The following is a 22,066-nucleotide window of genomic DNA, read 5'->3' as shown; positions in this document are numbered from 1 at the left end:
TTATACAGATGTTTATGCTCCTCTCATTTATAGAGTTTGCCATTGAACTTTCAGTCTCGTTGTGCTGTTTGGAGGTGGTCATGTGTCTCAGTAATGCAGTTAGAGCTAATATTAATGTGACATTAGCAAGGTTTGCTAGCTTCTACCAGACTAAAGGTGTGGTCATGCTAGACTTTGGACATGCAAATTTACTTTCTGTCTGACAAGAAATGGGCAACAGGATATGATGTGCACCATTTATTCTTTATATTTAGACATTTGACATCATTTTAAAGTGGTTGAACCAGATATGCAGTACACTTACTTGTGTGTGTGTGTGTGTGTGTGTGTGCGTGTGTGTGTGTGTGTGTAACCCGACTCCTTCATCAAAGATTCAGAGATCCCAGAGTCCCAGCACAGTGACCTGGTAAACTGTTATAACTACCACTTGAACACACCAACAGCCATCGTATGCAGGAATCAATCAGCCTGTAGAAAAATATATCTGATCATTTGTATACATTTGATTCTGGTCAAGAACGTGTTAAAGGGATAGTTCACCCAAAAATTACAATTTTGTGATCATTTTCTCAACCTCATGTCGTTTAAAACCTATGGAAGTTGGTTTCCACCAAGGAATTAAAAAAATATAAAAAGTAATTGTGACTTTTTATCTCACAATTCAGACTTTTTTCTCCAAATTCTCCGAAAAATAATCAGAATTGCGAGATATAAACTCAGAATTGTGAAGTGTAAACTGCAAACTCAGAATTCAGGGGGAAAAGTCAGAATTGTAAACTTGGAATTGCGAGTAATAAAGTTCATATCGTAATTCTGACTTTTTTTCTCAGAATTGCGAGCTTATATATACAAAATTGCGTGGAAAAAAAGTTTGATTTGTGACGTATAAACTCAGAATTACAAGAAAAATGACTGAAGTCACAATTACCTTTTTAACTTTTTATTCCGTGATGGAAACAGGCTTCCATAATAGCCTGCATAACTTACTTTCTTCTGTGGAACACAAAATAAGATATTTTGAAGAATGTTGGTACCAAACAGTTTTGATGATCATTGGCTTCTTTTCCTAAGACACAAAAACACTGAGACACATATTCTCAAAATAGATTTTTTTATGACAAATGATGTGCTCTATGTGCTCAGTGTTTGCTGCAGGATGTACAGGTGGACAGACACTGATCGATCCCAATCTAAAGTCTGTGTGTTGGATTATTAATGATATTTTTGTTCATATTTATTTTTCTAAGAGCAAGCGTTGTGTAAAATGTGTCAAATGGTGCATTAAACACCTGTCACCTGCCTTTGAGCCCTGCTAGTTCATACTCTAAGGTGGACTCTGATCTTTGTGGTGTTTATTACTTTTGATTGATTGTATTTTCTCTATTGTGAACCTCAGCCTTAATAGGTGTTTTTTTGTAACTTCTTGTTGTCAGTATGAGTGTATTGGTTGTGTTAGAGTGATTTAGAATTTAGTTTGAGTGTGTGTTGATTTGAAAATGTATTGTTTTGCATCCATCTAGACAATCCTGGTGGAAATTGAAGGGAAGATCTCCAGTCTTCCTGTGTGTGGATTAAAGGAACAGGAGCAACATGAGGCTGAATCGCTCAACACCAAACTCCAGCTGCTGAAGAACAGACTGGTTACTGTCCAATTACAGCTGCAAGAGAGACACGGCGAAGATCAGGTACACACACATCCACTAATATAACCAAAATTTAGTCTGATACCAATCAAAAATGTCTGTTTTTTTATGTTGGGGACAGCGTAACTCAGGTGTAATGAGGAACTTAATGAACAGATTGCATGTGATGACAGAAATTGATCATTAGCATGCTAATTGCGGCTGATTTTCACATTTGCCAATTCTGTGTTATTTTCTGTCTCTGTGTGTCTGCAGGTGCATGTTGAGCGTCAGCGGCCCCTGCGGGCCAGGATGATACGCAGCAGCAGTGTCCAGGAAATGTTGAGTTCTTCCAAAACCAAACTGTTCAGACAGAGCAGCCTTCAACAACAAAGGGTAACACACACATTTATTCACACACTTTAAAATATTAGTTTTTCTAACACCTTTTTTGAAAAAATTTGTCTCTCCAGGGTTTTTTTTTTACTAGCCTATAGTGGGATTAGATTTTTTTCTTGCCCTGACAATATTTCCACTTACTCTACCATTAACGCAGATTTTATTTTGGGTGGTTGGTAAGGTTTGTTTAATGGCTGCTTGTATTTGATCAAAAATACAGTAAAATTCAGCTAAAACTGTAATATTGTGAAATATTTTTACAATTTAAAATAGTTTTTTTTATTTTAATATATTTTAAAATGTAATTTATTCTTTTGTTGGCAAAGCTGAATTTTCAGCAGCCATTACTCCAGTCTTCAGTGTCACATAAGAAATCATTCTAATATGCTGATTTGTTGCCCAAGAACTCATTTATTCTTATTATAAAAGGTCTGCTTAATATTTTGAGGAAACCGTTATACATTTAGGATTCTTTGATAAATAGAAAGTACAAAAGAGCAGCATTTATTTGAATAGAAATCTTTTGTAACATTATACTGACACTTTTGATCTGTTTAATGCATCCTTGCTGAATAAAATTATGAATTTCTTTTCAAATAAGTCCTACTGAACCCCAAACTTTTGAAGTAGTGTATATTTTTTATTTCACATTTCAAGTTAAAATGAAATTAAATTAAAATAATAATAATAATGTACTAGGTTTTTAATTAGCAAAAAAAGAGGATATTATAAAGGTACTATGTAACTCCATGACAGCTATATTTTCATACACTTCTGCTGGAAAATTAGGCTTAAATTACAAAACACTACTGATTTTTAACCTATTCTAATGCTTCTAAGACTATAACATGTCATATTGGTCCATCATTATCATTGCTCTCTCACGATCTTTTTTTCTCTGTTTAAGGAACTGGAGCATGGTTTGAATGAACAGAGGGATCTAACTAAAGCTATCGCAATTCAAGGCAGCAGAACTCGAGCACACAGCCAGAGTGCAGACGAACATGCAGGGTATCTAAATACACACCCCTATTAGTACAAATATATGCTTACACTTTGTAACCATATAACACTCCCTGATTGTCTGCAGCCCCTCGCCAGCAAAAGAGAATGAAGACAAGAGACAGGAAGTAGAGTTATCAGTCCACAGGAAGTGGACACACCTCTGCAGCAGATTGGTCAAGACAGCAGAGACCGAGCAAGATCAAGATGGAGATAAAGATCAGGATCCATCTGAGGTCTGAACACTTCAGATTCTTTTTATTTTTTTCAAATGTTTATTTGAAGTTTCTACCCCTAGTGTTTAATGTGTAGTTATTTTAATGTGTTAGTTATTTATATTTAAGCAATCTAACGTATTTGTGTGTGTGAACAGATCCTCGCTCCATCTGTCTGTTTGTGGAGTGGAGCTGCTGTTTCTCTCTGTCTGCAGGAGATTCAATCCAACATCTCACAACTTAAAGAACTGCAGAAGTCAGCAGATACTCAGGTGTCAATAACAAACACACATACCACACAGGGTTACTGTTTATAACACTTTAAACAGATAGAATAACGTACACTCTCTCTTCAAGATCAGAGTACACACTCTCAATATTGTCCAACCCGGATATTACAGAATTATATTTAACTGATCTGTCTGTGTGTCTGTGTGCAGGATCATCAGTCTCTGGATGAAGGTCTGTTTGAGGTGTTGAGTGGAGTGGATCTCAATCTCAGCTCGCTCACACAAACTCTCATGTATCAACCAGCAACCTCAAACACTGACATACTAAACCAACTACAACAGCTACAGGTCATTGGTCTGTCTGTCTGTCCATCAATCCATCAGACCATCTGTCTGTCCCTTCATTACTCCTCATTTCTACTCTGATTTATAGGGTTTATCTGCAGAGCTGACCTCCTTGGGTGCCATATTGACCTCCCAGGGGTCAGAGGTCATAAAGCTGTTAGGTTCGGGTTCAGCGATATCAGAGACCTCCACTTGTTTTGACCTGCTGATGCAGCGTGTATGTGACATTCAAAAGACTCTCGCTGATAAACAGGAGCAGCTACAGGAACGAATAAAACACACGACTCAGCTGCAGGTCAGACTTTTATCTGCTTATTACCAACAGTCACTTAAAAATTCTCCTGCAGTTTAGGTTACTAGACACACTAAATGGTTCAGAAAATTGATGCTTATGTGTTTACAGTGTTATGTGTCAGCAGCAGTTAAATTTTTGCAGGTTTTAACACCACAAACCTTCAGATATCTCGCCTTCATAACTGTCACACTTGTTTGTTATGAAAAGTCTTGTGTCGTCATAATGTCAGACATAATGTTCTTTTCAGTCTCATGTTTTATCCCATAATTCTACCTCTTCATTTAAGATGAGCTAGAAGTATTTAAGGTCTTATTTATTTGTACTCTTATTTTGACCTTTTTTGTAAAGTATGACTCAATTGTAATATTTCCATGTGTGTCAAACCTTCAGAAGAGAGTGAAAGACCTGCATGACTCGGTACTAACTAACACGTCAATCCTTCACCCTACAACTAACGGAGAATCCCACCATGACCTTCACACACAGCTGCAGGTAAGACACGAGCCTGTCAATAACACTGCCTGTAACACCTCACGCTACTGGAGAAGTAACACTGTTCTACATTTCTGCAAGAAAAAAATGCTGATGTCTTCATTGTACATTTGCTGACTTATTTATATGCATTTTATAAGTTTCTACAATTTTGTAGCATTTAAATTTTTCCCCTGAAGATAATAATGCTAGTCAGGGTTTCTTGCACGAGAGACAGTCGTACTTTAGTTTTTCTTATTAGTTCTGATCCACTCATTTGATTGGACAAGCATCATTTCAGGAGTGCAGATATGTTATGTTCTTCCTATTAGGTCTTAATTGCACTTGAAGTCTGAGATTTTGACTTTTTCTCTACCTGTGATTCCATGTGAAGGCCATCACTGGATGGAAACAGGAAGTGGAGCAGAGCGAGAGAGAGCTGGCTGAACTTAGAGAAGAGACAGAGAGTCGAGATCAGCCCTTGTCCCTCACACAGCAGATCAGCACACTGGAGGTATGGGTGTGCCTTTCAAATTCCAATTCCTGGTAGCCAGCATGAGACACAATTGAAATTGAAATCTAAATTGACAGTAGATGACTTAAGTAGAATTAAAATAGAATTACTGACAAAAATGTCAGTTATGTAAAGCAAATGCTGTAAGTGTAGTTTTTAAAACTTATTACAAACTTATTATTTATTAATTTAATAATTATTAACATGTTACAATACAAACAATATATACATTACCTGATATTAATAATTGCAATGCCACTTATATAATTTTTTTACACAATATAATGAAATATACAGTACCTTTCAAAAGTTTTTTTTCCTTATTCAGCAAGGACACATTACAGTTTTTCTCAATTGCTCTGGCTCAATTCTTGAATAAGATTTTTTTTTTTCTCAAAACAAAAAGTTCAGATGTCTGAACAATTAGTTTCTTGTTCACATCAGATTTCAATTTCTTATTGATTTAGGCAAATTGCATATGTTTTGGCACGTGTGCAAATGAGTAAGTACGATTGTCTTCAGTTTGCACAATAACTAAATACATATGACTTGTTGATCAAAACTGATGAGTTTATTCTCAATGAAATTGTCAAACTCTTTACAACTACAAAACATTCTTTCATTGTGTGAGCCATCACATGCAAAATTATCCATTCAATTATCAAAATCTGTCAGACATGCGTTTATATTCCATAAATATCTGACATGGAATGGTTGTAATGTCTGCTAAGTTGGCAAATGGCTTGCCATTAGGGTTGCAAAGGGGCAGAAAATTACTGAGAGTTTTCAGTTTACAGGTAACACATATCTACAAAAATAAATGTACTGTATAAATAAAAATGTTCATTTTCTTTTTGTGTACTACAGTATTGACGTTTCCAATACATTTTTTATCTACTGTTGAAATTTGTAACTAAAATGCTCAGTGCTCAATGTCAGCTCAAAAAAAAAATTTCATATAACAAGAAATGAAATAAAATTTGCAAAAAAAACCTAAAAAAATTCCTTGTGTGTTTGCACACACTTGGCGAATAAAGCTCATTTTGATTCGGATTCCGAAAAAAAACATCTAAACATCTTGGCTCACACTATGACTTTGGTGGCATTGCCCAAGTCACTGACACAATAACTAGGTTTTGAAGCATGAATTAAATGTTTTGGGTGAGTTACAACATTTTGCAGACATTCAATAGTGTTCTGATGTTCCAGAAAACAGTTGTGACAATTGCGTTTACAGTTTAGAGAATGTTAAGACTGTTTCGAAAAATGTGAGAAAAACTGTAAATTGATCAAAGTGCCATTTATTAGTGCCATTACAAAATATTAAGCAGCCCACTTGATAATTATAAGAAATGTTTCTTGAGCACCAGCATGTGAGAATGATTTCTGAAGGATCATGTGACACTGAAGACTGGAGTAATGGCTGCTGTAAATTGTAAAATACACTCTCTGTAGGCAGTATTGGACAGTGTTTGGAGTGATCTAGAGCAGCGCTGTGGAGTTGTGCAGTGGAGTCTAGATGAGCAGAAGATGAGTGAAAAAATCCTGAAGGGTCTGCAGATGCTCCTGACTATTGGAAGAGAGAAACTCACCTGCACCTCTCAGCTGGAGCTCAGGAATCCAGCACAACTACAGACACACCTCAACACACACACGGTAAACATATCACACACCTTCAAACACCCTAACTAAATGCACACACACATAAAGCCCTGAAAACAAATAAGTAAATCAGCTACACAAATACATAAAAAAAAACACACACACACACATTATATCACACATGAATCATGCACATTATAGCACAGGTCCTGCAATCTCTCATTCACCTCTCTAACTTTGTAAATCTACAGGTGTTTTTCCTGTCTCTGGGTGCCCACCTGAGGAGATTGCAGCAACTGAGTGTGCGGATGCCAGACAGCGCCTCCTCTGGCTGGGAGACTGAAGTGTCGGAGGTGGAAAGTGAAGTATCCAGTGTCCTGCAGCAGGCTCAGGCTGTCGGCACAGTGCTGCACACATCACTGCAGGTACGAGAGTGAGGGAATCAAGAAATCATGTGGAATGACACTTATTACAGTTTTTCTGTATGGAAAGCTGCATCAACCAAGAAGATACAAGAATGGAAAAGAGATTGATGTATAAATAAAAGAACAAACAAATGGGATTGATGGGTGCATGAATAAAAGAACTGGTAGACTGAATGACCAACAGCAGCTTTTATTATATTTTTAGTTAATACTCCTCTGCCCTTGATAAGGACTTTGATGTATTTCAGGTTTGCACTAAGTGGGATGAAAATCATTCCTGGTTAGAAACACTTCTGCAGAGGCTAGAGACTCAAGTTCCAGTAACACCTCTGCAGGACCAAACTGAGGAGCAGCTCAGCAAGAATATTTCTGTCCATCATGTAATGGTTTAAACTTATATATAGTGAACTGACACACATATATACCTTTAAATAAGAATGCAGCAATATTTGAAGATCCCTGATCTCCACTTGTTGTCTGTGATAGAGTGTGTTGGCAGTTCTGGAGCAGAACAGAGCTCGGATCAGTCTGGTTCTGGATGAGGGCTGCAGACAGCAGGAGCAGATTTCTAGTAGTGAAATAGGTTCTCCTATATACATATTGGGTGTGTCTACAGCCAGACTGGAGCAGCGATTGGCTGCACTTCAGAGGAAGTTGGAGCAAGGGCTACACTCCACTCTCCATCTTAAGAAGCTTTGGAACAGGTAAAAATGAATGATGTGGGTAAAATTAAGCCAGCCAGATTTTTCACTCTGAAACAATTCTTGCCATTTCTTTACACAATATGCATAATTTTATTCTATCTCAGTCTGAGTTTTAAAATCACAATATTTTCAGTCTTATGTACTCACTTAAATTATGTTTAATAAGGGAGAGTTGTGTAGAAACACTGAGAGATGGAAACGTACAGAGGAAAAATATAAAGAATTACCACTACACTTTTTTCCAGGTACCAAAGCGATTCAGAGGCTTTGAATGAGTGGATGGGACGAGCCAGAGAATGCCTACATACATGGAGAGATCACATGACCACAGCTGAACAGGAAGTGGACACCCTCTCCCATTTTCAGCACTTCACAGTTAGTCAACCAGTGATTCTAATCATTCATTTTTAGTTTATATTATTTTGAACAATAAGATGATTAAAAACTTGATGACTATAACTACATAAAACCTTCTTTTATGCATGTTAAATACATATTTATTACAATTAATGAACAATAATTTGAATAGGTTTAGTTTTAATGATGACAACACTGGTTATATTAGGACATTTTTGTAACTGTGATGTTTTTGACGCAGGTGTTTGTGAAGGAGCTAGAGGTGAAATCGGCCCTGAAGGCATCAGTGATCAGTTCTGGATCTTTGATCCTGTTGCTCAGTGAAAGAGAGCAGAACACTGAGACACAGAAGATCAGCAGAACCACCAGTGCTCCAAGATCTTCCACTCCCTCTGGAAATACAACAACCTCTGAAGACCTACAGCCAAGTGAAACTAGCAACTGCACATCTGTAGATATCACCCTTCCTTCAGAAACCAATGTTTCTTCTATTCAAAACATCTCCTCAGAAGAAACCCTTTCTATAACAGAAGGATCAGATGCAAACATCACAAATGAAGGTGCTGTCTTTGAGGATCCAACCGCATCTGCATTTGATTTATCTGTAAAACAAGAGATGGTTCTGTCCCCAGTTCTCCTGACTCTGCAGTCCCAGCTGTCTCAAGTGGAACAAGACTGGGTGGAGATACAGACACTCATTCCTGCCATCCAACAGGGACTGCATCAGGTACATCATTACTAACTGCTCCCTGGATAGTTGGAAAGAAAGACCTGTCAGTTTCATGTTCTTCAGTTTGGAGCTTTGTCTCTCTGAGGGAGAACATCATGTATAAAAAGTTATCATGGAGGTCAGGCAGCCATCCAGGCATGATTTCCTGTATTACTCAGAAGTTGATGAAATCTTTGAGTAATAGAGTCTGTCCTTTTTACTATCCATTATCTGGTCTCTCTTTCTTGTTCTCATCCCCTTTTTCTTCTTTGATTACATGTGTCACCCCTAACCCGGCTCCACTGTTTTCTTTCTTCTCTATTCTCTCCACCTCTGTCTATCACTTTCATCTGTCTTTATTCCCATTCTGTGTTCTCTTTCTCTCTCTCAGAGTGTGGTGGAGAGCCTATCTCCTGAAGGACTGCTGGCTGATGTGTGTGGCTGGATTACAGGGGCTGAGAGCAGGTTACAGGCGGCTGAACGAGAGGGTCACAACACCTGTACTGCTGCAGTGTTCACACACCTGCTCAGAACATATCAGGTACCTTGCTCACTTTTTAACCTCTCTATCAATTAAAAACGATAATTAGCAAATAAAATAATTATCTTTGATTAAACATCAGTGCAAAATAACATTATTTTTCTTTTAAAAATAACAAATGGTAAAGAAATCAATAATCAGCAAATGTATGTGAATGAAATTATTATAAAAGTAACTAAAATCTGCAAGTAATATACTCCGTTATAGTAAAATAAATAATATAAAGTACAAATATAACAAAAAGGAAGACATTACGAATCTTGTAATAATTAAACAAAAATATTTATTTTCCTTTCATTGAATTTTCAATTTATTGTGGTTTATTAGCATTAAAAACATACATTTGTATTGCCAAAGTGTTTGCCATAAAAAAGAGTTGTACAAAGAAAACAATACTGAAATAAAATACAGTTAAATAAAGTAATAAAATATAATGCAGAGTACACTTAGCTTAGATAAAGAACAAAATGAAAACGGAATGAAAATAACTGAAATAAAAATGTGCAAGTGTAATTAACTCTTTCTTTCTTTTCTCATTCAATTTCAGTTTGTGCTTTGTAAGTGAAGTGCAAAGTAAAACTTAGAAAGTAACATTCAGCAAATACAATATATATACTGTATATATATATAGAGAGAGAGAGAGAGAGAGAGAGTGCATTAAACAAGAGCAATTAACCTTTTCTCTCACTATCTATTTTATTGAATTTACTGAGGGGAAGTAGTTTTAACTTTCAGCAACTTTCTTTTGGATTTATATAGAGAGAGAGAGAGAGAGAGAGAGTGCATTAAACAAGAGCAATTAACCTTTTCTTTCACTATCTATTTTATTGAATTTACTGAGGGGAAGTAGTTTTAACTTTCAGCAACTTTCTTTTGGATTTATCTCTCTTATTCTCTTTCTGTCTAGGGGATGAAGAGAGAGATGGCATGTCAGCAGATGTCTGTTGACTTTATTAATCAGTGTGAGCTGAAGCAGGTCAGTTTTGACTCTCACACCAGCAGGTACAAACACACTGCATTTGCTGAAAATCTGGGACACGTCAATCTGCGCTGGAAAACTCTACAGGCTCACCTGAACACACAGGTGAGTAGTTTATTATTATTATTTATTATTATTCCAGAAACCAATACAGATTAACATAGTGTGTACTGTGTTTTTCAGATCCAACATGCTGAAGATCAGGTGAGGATATGTGCAGAGCGAGATAGCAAACTACAAATCCTGCAGCGCTGGGTCAAAGGTCAAAAACAATGGATGCGACTGGCTGAAAGACCCATCAGTCGCTCATTTGCTGAGAGGAGCCTGAAGGATTGTGAAGTGAGTGGCTGATATTTTCTGGTTGTGGTAACTGATTATGTTAATGCTCACCTACTTTAAAAGCTTTCAAAAAGCTTTTTTTTTATTTATTGGAATTTATTTATATTACATTTTAGAGGAAGTTTACTTGTCATTCTTTCATTCTCAGGAGCTGGGGGAAAAGTTGAAGTCTAAATTCTCAGAACTTGCTGAGTTGAGGAAGAGGAGACTTACCACTGATGAAGAAGACAGGGATAAAGACTTCCTCTCAAAAGCTCACAATCTTTCACAATCTTTGACTGACCTCTCTCAACAGGTATGGAGACATGGTCCTGTGGATTAAAACAAAACCAACAAATATTTATAAACACTCTTGAGTGTGTTTAATTAGGAATTTAATAATAAATGTTCATTTTCTAGAGTACAGTCCTTGGGAATACCTTGAAAGAGCTGTGTAAGGTGTGGGCTCAGTTTGAAAGTGGGAGGAGTCAGGCAATTGTAAACACAATGAGGATCTGCCAATCACTGGAGTACTGCCACGCCCCTCTGCCCTCCCTCTCTGCCCTCCAGAACAACATTGATAAGCTACAGGTGCTATCAATCACTGTTTTTTTCCCCAAGCTGTTTCTGATTGGTCACAGTATGAAATATGTTATTATATACTGAACAAAATTATAAACGCAACACTTTTGTTTTTGCCCCCATTTTTCATGAGCTGAACTCAAAGATCTAAGACTTTTTCTATGTACACAAAAGGCCTATTTGTCTCAAATATTGTTCACAAATCTGTCTAAATCTGTGTTAGTGAGCACTTCTCCTTTGCCGAGATAATCCATCCACCTCACAGGTGTGGCATATCAAGATGCTGATTAGACAGCATTATTATTGCACAGGTGTGCCTTAGGCTCACATTTTAGAGTGGCCTTTTATTGTGGCCAGTCTAAGGCACACCTGTGCAATAATCATGTTGTCTAATCAGCATCTTGATATGCCTCACCTGTGAGGTGGATGGATTATCTTGGCAAAGGAGAAGTGCTCACTAACACAGATTTAGACAGATTTGTGAACAATATTTGAGAGAAAGAGGCCTTTTGTGTACATAGAAAAAGTCTTAGATCTTTGAGTTCAGCTCATGAAAAATGGGGGCAAAAACAAAAGTGTTGCGTTTATAATTTTGTTCAGTGTATTTAGATATGTGATAACATATATGATTGCATTAGAGATTTTTTTTTGTTTGTTTTTTTGGGAATTTTGTCAAATTTGTTAATTTAAGAGTAAACCTTTGGCTTGAGAGAGATACTTATTATGATGTATTCTGTATTCACAAATTATTGTTTGCAGGTCTTAAAAGCAGAGGCAAAGGAGATTGACAGCCAGTGGGAGGATCTTACCAAGACAACAGCAATTCTTATTGGTGGAATCTAGAAAAAGAAAAAGCAAGGTTAGACTTCCCACATACCAGCAAAACAATGTGAATGTGCATGTAAATGTTCGAGCTAATATACTTTGTATCACCCTCTAGGTGGTCAGAGGTGAAGGAAAAGGTCACAGAGGCCTTGCAGAGATCACACAGTCTTCTGAAGGTGTGGCAGAAATACTCTGATGTGAGACGCTCCTGTTCAGAGCAGCTCCAACATCTCAAAGAGCAGCTCAACACGCATACCAAAACACCCCCTGACAATAAACAACTCACACACAGCATTGCAGAGCTGAAGACTGTGAGTACAATGCAAAGACAGATAACCACAGATAACCATCCATTTAAATACACAAACTAAAGTGGGGTCCAAAAAGTTTCAGACCACACTGAAAATCTGGGATTTTTTAAAACCAGAATAGTTATGATTTAATAATGTAATATAATATTATATAATATAATATAATATAATATAATATTATATTATATTATGTTATATTATATAATATAAAGTATTAAGAATGAATAAAAGTATTAAGAATGAGTACAAAAGACTTTTGGACTGCATTATAGTATATGTGACAGACTGTGTTATTGTCTTATTTCCTTCTTTTAGGTATTACAGAAATGCTCAGAGACTCTACAGACTGATGTGAATGAAATGCTTGAAGTGTCTAAGGATCTGATTGAACAGATGGATGATGAGGATGCAGTTTTCATCCGATCAGAATGCCGTTTGTTAACACGAGGTTACCTGCAGTTAGAACAAACTCTGAAAGGAAGAATTGAACACATGCAGGTAAGACTTACACACATTAGCCTCTGTGCTTTAATAAGCATGGAAGTGTTTGAAGTATTACTCATTTCAATAAAAAAAAACATCTGTTGTTGTTTTTCTGCATAATATGTCCATGCTCTGTCAAGTTCCAAAAAGGACAAAAACCCCCACAATAATAGCACCAAGTATCAGAATAGTACTCTATAAGTCAAGTCAGAGTAAATGCTGACAGAATTTTTGACTCTTCCTTTAATTCACAATATGTGTGTCTGTTCAGGAGGATCTTGAGCAATTTCAAGAATTTGAAAGGTCATTCCAGTCCCTCGAAACACAATTACAGCAGTGGGAAAGCAAGCAAAGGATGGACAGTGAACTCACAGATATATCTCAGGTAATAAAAAAACATACACATGCATAACTCATTGACATCATTTTATTGAAGAGATGTCCAGTATTAATGGTTTCTATATTTTCTTGTCAACAGTCGGGTCTGATGGAGGTCAGTTCTCTCTCTCCTGGTCTGGATCTACTAAACACTCTCAGCTACAGGCTGACCCTCAGTGACCCCATGACACAGAGGCTGCAGCACCTCAACAGGAAGTGGGCACAGGCCTCCGCACATGCTCAGGAGAAATGCAGGTGACCAGCACTTATGATCCGATCACCTGAGAAAGACACTAATATCAGATTCAATACTCAGCATATTACATGTTTATGTGTATATTGTGTGTTTAGTGAGTTGCAGGCAGCCTCTCTCCTGCAGCAGAGCTTTGAGCAGAGATGTGAGAGCTGGCTGGCTTTCCTACAGCGCATGGAGGACAGTTTGGCTGTAGAAATTGCATCAACTTACCCTGAACTAAGAGAACAACAACGAACACACCAGGTACAACAGTCGACACACCCACAAATGCAACACACATGGATCATAGATCCCACCCAAAAAATCTGACTCCCCCCCCCAAAAATATATTTTTCTCTCCTTCTCTTCTAGTGTTTTCAGGCTGAGTTGTCTTTAGGCCATCAGATTCTTCACTCTGTGATCAGTGAATCTCTCCTCCTGTTGCAGAAGGGAGATGTGAAGGACAGGTGACGATTCTCAACTTGTTTTTTGGGGGGTTTTTTCAATCTCTGTTTTGGATTTAATATGATTTTGTATGGTTCCTTGTGACATACAATATGATTCAGAAGTTGGGGCAGTGAGTTTTTTTTTGTTTTTTTCTTAAGAAATCAGGACTTTAATTCAACAAGGATGCATTAAATAGCTCAAAAGTGACAGTAAAGACATTTATTTATGTTTAAAATTTGTTTTTATTTCAAATAAATGTTCTTTTGAGCTTTCTATTCATCAAAGAATCCTGAAAAAGATGTGTTATGGTTTCCACAAAAATATATTAAGCAGCACAACAGTTTTTAATGTTGATAACAGTAAGAAATGTTTCTTGAGCACCAAATCAGCATATTAGAATGATTTCTGAAGGATCATGTGACACTGAAGACTGGAGTAATGGCTGCTGAAAATACAGCTTTGCCATCACAGGAATAAATTACATTTTAAAATATATTAAAACAGAAAAGAGTTGTTTAAAATTATAATAATATTTCACAATATTACTGTTTTTTCTGTATTTTTGATCAAATAAATGCAGCATTAATGAGTATGAGACTTTTTTCAAAAAAATTAAAAAATTCTTACTGACCCCAAACTTTTGAACCGTAGTGTAATATAGTATTTTATCACTTTGTCATGAAAAAATGACCTACTTTTATAAATATTAAGTTGATACCTGGAAGTTTTATATTTAGAATTCAACATGAGATTTGTAGTTTTACTAACCACTTTGCCTGTGCCCTCAGGAGTGACTTCCTGTTAAAACTGGCACAGCTGAGAGAGCACTGGCAGGGAGCGGTGCAGAGAGCATCTCAACGGCGCGCTCTAGTGGAAGGGCTTATACAGCACTGGCTCCTTTATACACACACAATGCAGAAACTCTGCAAACTCCTCACACTCACACACACAATCTTGTCGCCTGCCGGTCCCACACACTGTAGTGTCCTGCAGTTGCGCCTCTTGCTGGAAGATCTGAAGGTAACAAGATGATTTTCAAATATCACTGTCATTATTGATGAAGATATTGTGTAAGTCAAAGTACTTTATATCAGAATCAGAAGAATCAGATTTATTCATATTGACACCTTCGCTTGCCGTTGTTAGTGACAAAAGAGTCTGTTTGTTTTTGTTTTTTTGTTTGTTTCACCATTTCTCCCTCTCTCTTTTTTGTTTGTACCCTTTACTCTCTCCCTCCTCTCTCTCTTTTTCTCTCTGTCCCTGTAAAGCGAACAGAGCTATTGTTTCAAAGGTCAGTCTCTGCATATCTGTGTGTGATGGAGGTAGGCAGGCAGCTGTTCTCAGTGAGTGACACGCAGACGCAGATGCAGCTGCAGACAGACCTGGCAGCCCTGCAGGAGGACTGGGAGCAATGCCAGTGCATGCTGGAAAAGAGAAAGACTCTCACATCTGACATCATAAGGGTAAGATGGATTGAAATGGGACCTCTGAATTAACTAACTCTTGTGTTTTATTGCTTAGTTCTATAGGCATGCTGTTGCGTTTACAATGTAGACTTATATGGTAATGTCAGATATTTTTATCCTTATCCTTATGTTGAATGTCAAAGGTCACATGGGAAGCACATAAAGCTATGTGAGTGTGTTTGTGTGATCAGACTTTTTTTTCTAAAATGGTTTTCCCATGATCATGGAAACCTATAAATATTAGAAAATTCTGACTTCTAATCTAAACCTGGGAAAGAAATTGTTAAAAAAAATCATGGAAATGTCCAGAAAAAAATGTGTAGACAATTTATACATTTACAATTTTTCAGTACTCATCTGTAAAACATTTTATCATCTAGAAATATATAATTGTGTGTGAAATCGCTATAATTGTTTTTTTTTCCTTATCCAGTTATCATGAACAAATAGGAAAGTATGTTCTAGATGTCAGATATCATTCCTATCTACTATACATATCAGCATTTATGAGGGTAAAGTTTATATAACAAAACAGCTACCGCTAAGTGAAATTTGCCCTTGGAATTTTTATGATTTTATATGATTTTATGATTAGATAAGAAATAGCAGGTTAGATAGGAAATAGCAGGTTATGGATTGTCAATCTTATGAACACCTATTCAGAGCTGCTCCAGAGAACAACTGTCTGTCCGTGTATGGACACGTCTAAAACTTCACCAGGAATAAAGTCTGCCATTATAGATAACCACTCTAGAATGATACAGGGCAACACTAAATTATGGATTGTGTTTGTGTGCGAAGAATAAGGAGATACTGTATTATGTTGGTTTTGTGCAGGAATGAGTCCAGCTGAGTTTGACCTACATTCCCTCTGATTCAACAGCTGGACTAATCCAGCTCAGACCTTTGCACACACTCCTACACAACCACAAGCACATTCATTTTAATATCAGTGTTCCTGACCTGACATGCAGGTCTATCTGTCTGTCTGTCTACCTATCTACCTACCTGTTGTCTGTCTGTCTGTCTGTCTGCCTGCCTGCCTGCCTGTCTGTCTTTGTCTGTCACTATATGTCTATTTGTCTGTTTCTCTGCCCCTCATTCATAGTTGACCTTGATTGTAGTTTAGATAATATGAAGACACAGAAAATATAGGCTTTGTGTGTGTGTTCATGAGTACATGCACTTGCCATGTGCTAAAGGGTTTATAGTAAAGCCTGTCTAGGGATTTACAGCTCTCCCTGTCTGTCTCAGCCTTTCTGTCTCTCTCTCACAGTCTTTATTTTTGTCAGTCTTTATTTCTCATGCAACGCTTTATAAAATGAATGCCAGCGCACTGAAACATTTTGCCATATTCTCAGGAGTTTCCTCTGTGCAGTATGTCATATTATAATATGGTTTTACTTGTATTATACTGTATATGTGACGTGCGTGTACAGTATTAACATGTAGATGTGTGTGTGTTTACATTGCCCCTAGTCGTGTCTTATCTTTTCATTTGTCTCTGAGCCGGGACATTGGTCTGATTTAGTGCACACTGACCTTCCACAGTGGACATCTGGACACCTGTCCATATGTTTGTGTGTACATATCTACCCTCACATAGCCATAAGCTCTCTGTGTTTTCTCTGCATTATTTTTGAATTTCCTGACTAATGATTTATTGAGTCGGGTCCATCCCATATAAAGAGGCTTTCAGATCAGATATTAAATCAAAAACATGTTAGAGCATTATAGCAGCCTCTATACCCTCACATAGCCATAAGCTCTCTGTGTTTTCTCTGCATTATTTTTGAATTTCCTGACTAATGATTTATTGAGTCGTGTCCATCCCCATATAAAGAGGCTTTCAGATCAGATATTAAATCAAAAACATGTTAGAGCATTATAGCAGCCTCTGTTCATATGTTTTTACAATTATTTTGCAGAAATGGGAGACCTGTGAGACCAGGCTAGCTGATCAGGCCCAGTGCCTGGAGGAGGTACAAGCCAGACTGAAGCAGTCGATCCCAGATCAGCAGGAGGAGATGGAAGAGGAACGCCTCCTTGTGAAGGTACACTTAACTCCAAGAGGTGAACTGATTTGCTCCACTTCATGTACTGTTGACTGACTTGGTACAGTGAGTGTAATAAGTAGTGAATTACTCACTTAGCATTTTTTCAACAAAAGCATAATTTAATAATGTAATTTTAAAAAACACCTAAACGGTTGTGGTGTTTACATTTACATTTAGTCATTTTGCAGACGCTTTTATCCAAAGCGACTTACAATTGGGGAATACATAAAGCGATTCATCTTAAAGAGGTAAACAGTCATAGAAGTGCTCGCAATACCAAGTTTCAGGCATTGTTTAAATCAGTACAAGCTAGAAAGGGAAGGAATAAATAAAGAGAAAGACAAAAAAAATTTTTTAAGTCAAGTAGCGTCGAAAGAGATTGAGCTGTAGGTGATATTTTTTCATCCATGCCGAGATGTCCGCCAGGCAGCCTGAGATCTGTGCAGCTACCGTAGGATCATCTGGTTGAAATGAGAGATAGAGCTGTGTGTCATCAGTATAGCAATGGTAGGAGAAGCCATGTGCCTGTATGATGGGACCCAGTGATGTAGTGTATATTGAGAAGAGGAGGGGTCCAAGAACTGATCCCTGAGGAACCCCAGTGACTCCAGTGTTTTTTTTTCATTCATTGATTTATTAAACATGTTACTTTTGAGAACATCCTGGATGTTTTGTTATATTTAACTTTTGGTTTAGTAAAGCTAATGGTGAAAGTTAGTTTTAGCTGCTTGTGCTAAAATCACTAATAACAGCTTTTGTTTGTGTTGCATGACACTTTGGATTTCCCTTCTTCCCTGCTATAGGCTTATTCAGCTGTGATTCTCCTCCCTCAATCTCTCTCTCCCTCTCTCCTGCCCTCCCCCTTTGTCCCGTGGGCTTTAATCTCGCAGGGCCAGAGGGTGAAAGAGAGAGATTGCGTGAGTCAGAGCTGGGATGTGTGGCAGTGTTTTCTGTGAGTGTGTGTGACGGTGGTGTGTTATGTTATGCAGGAGGTTCAGGATTGTTTAGAGGACTGGGCCGTCAGTCTTTCGGAGCTCAGCACCATGAAGACAGACCTGTCCCAGTACATCCTAACCGATGACGTCCTCCTCCTGCAGGAGCAAGTGGACCATCTGCACTGCCAGTGGGAAGAGCTCTGCCTCAAAGTAAGACACAAATATTTTTACCTAGACATACCAGAGACTTTTGTATTTTATGCTTTAGACTTTTTGATGAAATAGGAGAAAACAGAGCAAACATAAAGCCTGCAGGAATCTTGTGTCTAAACATTGACAGCTCTAATTCATTGAGCTGACTGATAAACCTTAGTGTGTGAGAACTGAGAAGTATAAATATTTAACAGCAAAATATAATGAATGAATCTGTATTATATGAATGTAGTTTAAGGTGTAGATACATAGCAACTTCTGCTTTTTTGAAACATTTTTAACGTTTTAAAACACATGTTTACCTACAGATATCTAAATGAAGACATGAAATTTTTTGTTGTTTTCTAAAGTTAATTATAATTACTACTGAGTAAAACCTAACCTAAACTAAATCTCTATGCTTTAAAGAGAACTTATTTATTAATTAATTTTTATTAAAATTATTTATCTAAATTATTAAATATTAATGCATTTTTTTTCCTCCATTGATTTATTAAACATGTTACTTTTGAGAACATCCTGGATGTCCACAAAGGGATGTTTTGTTATATTTAACTTTTGGAGACAGTTTTGTCTCCAGCTACTGCTAAGTAAACCTACACAGACGACATGCTCAAAGGAATTCCAACTATTTTAAATACAATGTTAGCACACCATCACTACCCAAGAAACAGATGTGAGGATTTTTTAAAAATTTTTATCAGTTCTTATTGATTCAGCTGGAGTCATTGTTCCTGTGAAGTTCCTTGATGTATGTTGTTCTGGTGACCATGTATTGATTTGCTTTCTGAACCTGTGCATCACTCGCATGAGGTCTTGCTGCGGTTTTTAATGAATATGGTGCTGGATCAGTCAGCTGGAGTCTCCTGGGGTCATGTTTTGGGGGTCTGGTGTGAGTTTTGGGGTGGGTGGGGGTCTTTGACAGTGGAACGAGAGAGCAGATGGTATAGAGTGAAGGACACAGAAAAAAAGACACACAGAAATGAATAGAAGCAGGAGTCTTTAGCTCTTTGTTTTGGAAATCACTCCCAGTGTGTGTGTGTCACACACCGGAGTGTGAGTGATGTGGCAGCTGTTGAGTTAGTTTGGATTTTAAAACTTTTGAGTAACAAAGTTCATAAAGATGTTTTGGCTAGTGATCTTTAAATATGGAAATAAATTGTTTTGCATAAAAAATGTATTAATTGATTGACATAATTGTAATGATTTTAATTAAGTACATTTGTCCCAGAAATTGTTACCACAATATGCACATATTTAAATGTTTAGTTTTTTTTTATTTTGTAATTCCCTGTATTCACAGTGTTGATTCATTAGATTTTATTAATTTCCATTACTGTGATACAGTATTTTTTATTGTAATACAGTAAAAATAGATGTAATACATTATTTTTAAAAATCAGTATAAATGCAGTACAATGAGACTTCCATAATTAATACTACTATATTTTTATAATTTTTTTATTTACAAAATTATAGTATTGAGAATTGCTTGTATTCTTAATTGTCAGAATGGGAAAAACATATTGTGTTTTTCTTTTGATTTTGGTGAGAAATATGACCTGCACATCTTTTTGACAGGTTTAGTAAGATTCCCTGTCTTTGTGTGAGCTGCAGTTATGCTGCCATATCTCTTATGTATTTTCTCTCTCTCTCTCTGTAGGTTTCTCTGCGTAAGCAGGAGATTGCTGATCGGCTGAATGCCTGGATAATTTTTAATGAGAAGAATCGGGAGCTGTGTGAATGGCTGACACAGATGGAAAACAAGGTGGCACACAGTGCTGAGCTGAGCATCGAGGAGATGGTGGAGAAACTCAAGAAGGTGAGACAAAGGTCTTCTAGCAAAACGAATGTTTATTCCACATTTATTTGCTTGCTATATTTCACCTAATCTTGTAAGCAAGCAAACAAAAAGAGTATGACTCTCAAGATATTAATCATTATTACTTTCCTTGCCCTCTTACACTCAAATATTCACTCTCTTCAGGACTGTATGGAGGAGATCAACCTCTTCAGTGAGAATAAGACACATCTGAAACAGCTGGGTGAACAACTCATCACTGCTAGCAACAAGACCAAAGAGACAGAAATCAATGACAAGATCAAGGACATCAACGACCGCTGGCAGCATCTGTTTGATCACATTGAGGCCAGGTAAGACCTTAGAGTAACCCTGAGCATGGTCATGGTCAAATATACTAAATCAGATGCAATACACAATACTCCTTTATTATAAATGCTGCTAGAATGTGACCATAAAACGGTGATGCATATGTTACTTGAGAACTTTGCTGGATTTTTACAAGCATTTGGGTCATGGGATATGAACTGCAAAGTACTTTGTAAGATGCATGCATGGCACAGTGATGTTAATCTGACATTGATCCAATTCATCTCAGCCACACTTTATTTAACAGACAGGAAGTGCAGTTTGTCACAATCAATGAAGCGTAAACATCAGCTCCACTGAGTCAGAAACTGCAAGAGAGAGAGATTTAAATGTAGACGTGCACGTGGAGTCAGTCCAGATGGGTGTTATCTGGGTGGAGCGTATGAAGGGGGTTGGTTTGTCCTGCTCTTCGCTTGATTGACAGCTCTGATTAGACAGATGGTGGCTGTAGCTTCATGATACGTTGATGGCCAGCTTGTTGACTTCTTGTCTTAAAGTCTGCTTTTCTTTTCTGCATTTTCTCTGGCGGTGGAGCGTATGAAGGGGGTTGGTTTGTCCTGCTCTTCGCTTGATTGACAGCTCTTTGATTAGACAGATGGTGGCTGTAGCTTCATGATACATTGATGGCCAGCTTGTTGACTTCTTGTCTTAAAGTCTGCTTTTCTTTTCTGCATTTTCTCTGGTCTTCGGTTCTGGATCTCTGGGATAAGTGCATTCAAAGCATCTATATTTATTATTTGTTCATGTTAAGGCAACATACAGCAGACTGACCTATATCATGTTCCATATTACTCAAAGAGATTGAGATTAGACCTTATCTATCATTCAACTGCACTCTAAAAAATAAAGGTTTTCACAGCGATGGCATGGAAGAACCATTTTCGGATCCCCAAAGAACATTTAGTGAACAATTTAGTGAAACGAAACATAATTTTTTTAACAAAAGGCACATTTCAATAATCTAAAGAAACTTTTTCCACTATAAAGAACCTTTTGTGCACTGGAAAGTTCCATGGACTTTGAAAGTTCTTCTTTGAACCATTAATGTCAGTAAAGAACCTTTATTTTTAAGACTGTACATTTCAAAATTCAAAATACAACTGAAACATTGCGACAGTAAACAGATCAGCTGGTGGAATGCCATTTAATGTAATTGTGTTGCTTAAACAAGCCTCTTAAGAGGTTATGAAGGTTATAAGGGAAAGAAGCTGGTGGCATGTTGCACTCTTCACCTGC

At 37.2% G+C, this 22,066-nt stretch overlaps 1 protein-coding gene across 1 annotated transcript in view; it reads left to right on the top strand.

Moving 5' to 3' along the window:
- LOC107736849 (nesprin-2-like) overlaps positions 1–22,066 on the top strand; it is a 95,711-nt gene that overhangs the window by 56,155 nt on the left and 17,490 nt on the right. Inside the window, 34 exon segments of the mRNA XM_016548209.1 lie at positions 1,521–1,685; positions 1,899–2,018; positions 2,929–3,032; positions 3,112–3,259; positions 3,397–3,510; positions 3,679–3,816; positions 3,902–4,108; positions 4,499–4,600; positions 4,974–5,093; positions 6,549–6,749; positions 6,947–7,120; positions 7,369–7,500; positions 7,607–7,824; positions 8,070–8,199; positions 8,423–8,908; positions 9,282–9,431; positions 10,339–10,515; positions 10,594–10,749; positions 10,898–11,044; positions 11,149–11,319; positions 12,070–12,145; positions 12,148–12,169; positions 12,251–12,446; positions 12,762–12,944; positions 13,201–13,314; positions 13,408–13,562; positions 13,659–13,806; positions 13,915–14,009; positions 14,778–15,009; positions 15,258–15,452; positions 17,384–17,509; positions 18,502–18,657; positions 20,324–20,482; positions 20,648–20,814. Coding sequence (XP_016403695.1) covers positions 1,521–1,685; positions 1,899–2,018; positions 2,929–3,032; positions 3,112–3,259; positions 3,397–3,510; positions 3,679–3,816; positions 3,902–4,108; positions 4,499–4,600; positions 4,974–5,093; positions 6,549–6,749; positions 6,947–7,120; positions 7,369–7,500; positions 7,607–7,824; positions 8,070–8,199; positions 8,423–8,908; positions 9,282–9,431; positions 10,339–10,515; positions 10,594–10,749; positions 10,898–11,044; positions 11,149–11,319; positions 12,070–12,145; positions 12,148–12,169; positions 12,251–12,446; positions 12,762–12,944; positions 13,201–13,314; positions 13,408–13,562; positions 13,659–13,806; positions 13,915–14,009; positions 14,778–15,009; positions 15,258–15,452; positions 17,384–17,509; positions 18,502–18,657; positions 20,324–20,482; positions 20,648–20,814 — 5,384 coding nt within the window.

The sequence above is a fragment of the Sinocyclocheilus rhinocerous genome, unplaced genomic scaffold, assembly GCF_001515625.1.
Source record: "Sinocyclocheilus rhinocerous isolate Xijiao unplaced genomic scaffold, SAMN03320098_v1.1 scaffold1214, whole genome shotgun sequence".
NCBI classification, from domain to species: Eukaryota; Metazoa; Chordata; class Actinopteri; order Cypriniformes; family Cyprinidae; genus Sinocyclocheilus; species Sinocyclocheilus rhinocerous.
This window is presented reverse-complemented; position numbering and strand designations above follow the sequence as displayed.